Below are 6,000 nucleotides of genomic sequence, written 5' to 3' on the forward strand. Positions count from 1 at the left end.
AATCTGAAGAGAAGGCGTGCCTCCCGTGCCTGTTCGGATGTACCGCCGCCGTGGCCGGGGAAGCCCCGTTGAGACAGGACGCTGATGACATGTGCATGATATGCTTTACGGATCCGTTGCAGGCCGCGCCGGCTATACAGGTAGGTGTTGTGGTGTATGTTGCTGATAATAATTTATCAATTATCCCTTTGTAAACTATTTTTTCTGTGTGTTCTTGGCGTTTGCGCAGTTGGCTATACCTACAGGTTTTGATTATGGTGTATGTGTTTGGAAACAATTTCCGTTGTTTTAGCGCTAGGGCTACGTTTCTAATACGAACTGTACCTACATGCATCTAATACCTTAGGTTATCTTCTATCTTCTGCTAATATGCCACTCATGGGAGTGATGAGAGATGGTGTGATTTTGATTGAGAAGTAAATAACTATTCTGTCAACGCCATCTATCTATCAATATCCTGACTAAAATAATCTAAGTAAATCAACAATACCATTGTTTGTTTCAGCTGAAATGCGGACATGTATTCCATCTGCATTGCTGCAAGAATGTGCTGGAGAGCAAATGGAACGGCCCCAGGATTACATTCTCATTCTCACAATGTCCTATTTGCAAGGTAAATAACATTCAAATTAAATATGGTTTTCTGCTATCATTTTTGAGTATCATCAATCCTTAGTGCTATCGTTCGTCGTGCGTGCTTTGATACTTTACGGCGAACTATTCTTAACTTTTTCATCCTATCAATGGATTAGATAGCCGAAACAAAAATCAAACTTAAAAAAACACTACCCAACCCACTAATTCCCAATAAACCTACCAGGAGGACATGAATCACTGGACGTTAGAAGACCAGCTGGCTCCAATCCGCCGCCTCAAAGCCGAGGTCCGTCGCAAGGCACTCATGAGGCTTCAATACGAGGGCGCCGCCCCGACCACAAGGTCTTTAGACCCGGCAGCCGTCGCCATGGAGAGATATGCTTACTACGCGTGTCATAAGTGCGGGAAGGTAAGTGGTTTGGGTTTTTATAGTTTGTGAGGAAGGTGGTGCCTAATGCCTATGCTTGGGCCCTAAGAAGCTAATCGTGGTGCTTAGGTAATGCAGCTGGACAGCAATATGCCTAGTTAGAAATTAAATAGCCGGAGGCGCGCGAGCCTATTTGTGGAATTCCATGTACTTAAAAAATAAACACCCATCACGCTGGCGTCGCGTCACCGTCCCGTTGTAATCACGCTCCGACTTCCATTGACCGTATATTTGTTTTTCTTGTGTACAATAGAATTGTGTGTAGCGACACATGTTTTAGTCACGTTAAGAAAGAAGAAAGAAATTTAGTAAATAGTTTGACCTCAAGAAATCCTGCATTCGTCATTTACTACAACCTCAACGTCACCCACATATACCCAACATTGGTGACCCCGACGTGATCACTATCATATCACTAACATTACCCTAACACACAGGCGTACTTCGGCGGGCTGGCCCGCTGCGAGGCGGAGAGCAGCGGCTGGTGGGAGCCGGGCGAGCTGGTGTGTGGCGCGTGCAGCGACGTGGCCGGCGCGCGCTCCTGCGCCAAGCACAAGCAGGACTTCCTCGAGTACAAGTGCCGCTACTGCTGCTCGGTACGTCACTACCATCCTAACTAATATTATTACGAGTATAAATGCGAAAGTAACTGTGTCTGTCTGTCTGTCTGTTACTCTTTCACGCCAAAACTACTGAACGGATTTGAATGAAATTTGGTATACATACGGTCTAGACCCTGGGAAAGAACATAGGCTACTTTTTATGCCGGAATTCTCACGGGAAAACTTTTTAAGGCGAAGCGAAGCGCGCGGGAACAGCTAGTAGACTATATATGACGAATAATATGCCGAAGGGCTGGTACACAAAACTGCGACTGTTATGACAATTTTTCAGGCCAAATGCTTGATTACTGTCGCAGGTTTTTGCGATGCGACGTCACAATGCTATTTTGTGTACAAACCCTAAAGGTTTCGCGACAAAAGCTACGCGAGATAATTCAATGTGTTTTAAAACTCGGCGCTTGCTAGCGTCGCGTCACCGACTGTCTAACCCACTGCCTCTATGCTGCTAATAAGAACTAGGATTACTGTCGATAAACTAAACTTTAGCACATTCAGTCGTCCAGTATGGGATAACACGCAAGTTATACCCTCCTGTAACTATAGATCATTGTAATAATTCCCAATACATATTTAAATAGCACCTGGGTTTGTCAATAGGTGGCGGTGTTCTTCTGTTTCGGCACGTCGCACTTCTGCAACGCGTGTCACGACGATTTCCAGCGAGTCACCAACATCCCCAAGCATCTGCTGCCTCATTGTCCGGCAGGTAATTACTTTTACTATTTTTATTCATAATTAGCAACAATTGTAATGTTTATTCACCAACTTTCCTGAATGAAAGTAAAAGGTAAATAACAAACATAATTTTAGATTAAAAACTAAATGGTGAGTATTGGACAGTACAGACTAATGGGTCTCGCCCAAGGACCGCTATGATGCTATTTCTGCGAGACTTTTACTGAGCAAAATGAGAAGAATCCTGTCGTGGGCTCTTAAGCCAATGGCAGAAATATGAGTGGCGTAATGTATCGTCACGTGTCATATTTATTCACCTAATGTATCTATAATTCTGCATGAGGAATGCCATGTGGATACGTGACATGTGCACGCGCGCATAAGGCGGGTCTTGGAGACGCAAGCTCATGACGTCATATGACGTCACTTTATGCCTTTAAGCACGGGTTCGAAGCGTAAAGCAAAGCAATATCAGTTGAAAGCGACATGGTTTTAAGTGTTGGTGTACTCCATTGACATCTATGTAGCTCATAATATATGCAATGTACAATTTTGTATGAACAAAGAAAGTTACTGGTTAATAAAATAAGACGTAAGTTTGTACTTAATTTTATTGACCAGAAAACTATGACACGAGATAAGGAAAATTATAGCGACTTCCATTATTCATCAGGCGATGAATATTTTTATGATAATTGCACTAAGAATGTCGTTGTTTTCCTTGTACTACTGACTATAAAAATTTGCAGCTATTTAAAGACATTTATAAGCTGGCCATTATTATTAATTCGATGACGTATGCAGTGGGATGCATATTGATGAGATAGCATATTCTAGATTAGTAGGAGTGGGTGCGCCATTTTATTGATTTGTGATTCTGATAAACACTAATGTGTAATGAATATGCATCTAGTAAACATGATTGTGTGTATGTGCTAAATGGATCGATTGATTTTTATGAGTTCTGTTTTAGAATTCTGCATGCAGCAGCGATCAACTTCAATTAAAACTAAACACAGTTGTGCTGGCTTTATAAACATTTATTTGAATTACTTTTGCGACAAGATTCTAAATAAAGTCTCTTTGGAAGGAAACCCGTGCACCAGCAGTGGGGCCGTGATGTTTCTTGATGATAAAGACTGACCTCCAACATTGTTCCGTAGGTCCTTATTCTTTGAACACTAACCTTTTACCCTTATCAGTAGGTCCTTATTCTATGGATACATGAACACTAACCTTAACCATTATCCGTAGTTCCTTACTCTCTGAACACTAACCTCCTGCTCTTATCCGTTGGTTCTTATTCTATGAACACTAACCGCCTACCCTTATCCTTGTTCCCTAGGTCCATATTCTGTGATTACTAACCTTCGACTTTAATCCCTAGGTCCTAAAGGCGAGCAGCTGCCGGGCACCTCGGAGGAGTGTCCCCTGCACGTGGAACACCCGGCTACGGGCGAGGAATTCGCACTCGGCTGCGGCGTCTGCCGGCATGCTCAGACCTTCTAGAATACCATGCTAGGGGGCTAGGCGGCAAGCACGAATCTCGATTGTCAGCACAGACCCTCTAGACATTTATTTATGAACACTTTATTGTACATTATAGAGTTACAATAAAAAAGGAGAAGAACATTAAAAGAAAACTAACAAGGTACAAAGGCGGACTTATTGCCAAAAAGCAATTTCTTTCAACTCTTGCTTGGTTGGGAGAAGAGGACATTACTCGTATTAACGCTTTCAATCAATTCAAGTCAAATCTTTCAGTCAAGACGTCTATGAGCTTAGCGCAAGCGGGCATGGATGAAGATTGTCAGTAAATTACGAGTATTATCATAAATATCGGCCGAATCGATGAGAGAATACGTTTTTGACGTTTGCTTATGTCTGTTAAGTAAAGTTAGTTTTCCTTTGCAGTCATAAAATATATATGGGATTTCACATGTCAATAACGCATTTTCTTATTGGCCATACTATAAATAAAATGTCAAAGGGTAGAAAGGTACTGGCGTTGATCTGTCAGTGTTATACGCAGTTCTTAGAAGCGATGTTATGAGCTGAAAATTTCAATAGACCTACTAAGCCCTGTCCAAATCGTTGCTGGTAGCTTTTCAACCTTACGTATAATCTCAAGCGATTTCTGAAAAATATTATTCTATATGTCAATATAAATTGATATTCGCTGTGAAGATCTAGCGACACAGTTGAGATTTACTGTAAAATAGATAGGATCTAAGATATTTACTGTGGAACGCATAATTGCTGTCGTTCTCAAGTATATTTTGTCGTTGTTAAGTATAGTTTAGATGAAAAAATGATTATAAAATTGTATTTGGTTGTGTGACTTTAATGGTTCTTCAACCTACATCGCATGCGGTAATTTTTAAAGCGAAAAGAACTTTTGATGAATTTCAGACTGTTGGTTGAATACAAAAAGTGTAACAGCAATTTATTTAAAAATATCCTTTAAACATCTACCAAAATGAAAACACAGTAGGATTTAGTACGTAAAAAAATAAACCTGTACTTTGTATTTTCAGTTTTAACGTGAAAAACATACATTTTAAATCTGACTGTAACATTAGATAGATAAGTCTTAATAAGAAACTTTTTTTGTGAGTTTTAATGATCAGTTCAGCTATCACAATATATTTTTATGCAAGATACTAGCTGTTCCCGCGCGCTTCGCTTCGCCTTAAATAGTTTTCCCGTGGGAATTCCAGGATAAAAAGTAGCCTATGTTCTTTCCCAGGGTCTAGACCGTATGTATACCAAATTTCATTCAAATCCGTTCAGTAGTTTTGGCGTGAAAGAGTAACAGACAGACAGACAGACAGACAGACAGACAGACAGACACAGTTAGGATAAGTAAATGTTATAATACAGTGACCATTTAAATTGCACTTACTTCTTATCTTACATTAACAGTACATTAATAATATGAGGCAAAAGGCAAAATACATCACTTGAATGTTGTAGAAAAGTATGTAAGTAGTGGTCACAAACGCAGTTTTATAATATAGGTTTCGTATTCTAGTGAAATCATTATTAACTACTATAACTGTCCATTAGTCAAATTAAAAAGTTACTATCTAACGAAATTTTGGATTTAAAATATAACATATCTAGATCTAACACGCTACACTACACGTAATGAGAGGTCTAGCTCTCATCATCATCAGCCCGTAATCGTCTAATGCTCCCTATAGTTATAGCTCTGCGAAAGCTTAAATTCAATATTTTATTTTATCACCTCAAGTGGCCTAATGATAATAGGTACAATGCACACATTATACTCATACTAAAGTTATGTTTTTTGCAACAACAATAACGCACCAAAGTCCATATTTTATGATTATTTATGAATGCCTTGTAATTATTACCTACTATCATCACAAAACATCTAAATTCAATTGTAATTAAAGTAAGTACCGTAGTATATCAACCCTGCATCATTTATAAATGTGGGCAAATTTTTCAATCATTGGTCACTCTAGTTAAAGTACATACATGAAAATCAAATAAAACATTTCAACAGTAGGATAATAATATTTTAAAACTGTTATAATCCAACAGTTTCAAATATATATTTGAATGGTTTAACAGATGAAGCATTTGAACTATATACTGTACCTATATACTTGGAATTTAAATATACCAATTATATTACAAACACACTTC

The 6,000-nt window shown here is 39.1% G+C and overlaps 1 protein-coding gene across 1 annotated transcript in view; it reads left to right on the forward strand.

The window, feature by feature from the left end:
• The window catches only part of LOC105384136 (E3 ubiquitin-protein ligase MYCBP2), a 107,830-nt gene extending 102,851 nt beyond the window's left edge, over positions 1–4,979 (forward strand). The window contains exons 66-70 of the mRNA XM_048632884.1: positions 506–613; positions 821–1,006; positions 1,462–1,620; positions 2,245–2,353; positions 3,710–4,979. Coding sequence (XP_048488841.1) covers positions 506–613; positions 821–1,006; positions 1,462–1,620; positions 2,245–2,353; positions 3,710–3,831 — 684 coding nt within the window. The 3' untranslated portion in view covers positions 3,832–4,979. The remainder of the gene's footprint in view (positions 1–505; positions 614–820; positions 1,007–1,461; positions 1,621–2,244; positions 2,354–3,709) is intronic.
• The last annotated feature ends 1,021 nt before the right edge of the window (positions 4,980–6,000 follow it).

Source organism: Plutella xylostella, chromosome Z (assembly GCF_932276165.1).
Source record: "Plutella xylostella chromosome Z, ilPluXylo3.1, whole genome shotgun sequence".
NCBI classification, from domain to species: Eukaryota; Metazoa; Arthropoda; class Insecta; order Lepidoptera; family Plutellidae; genus Plutella; species Plutella xylostella.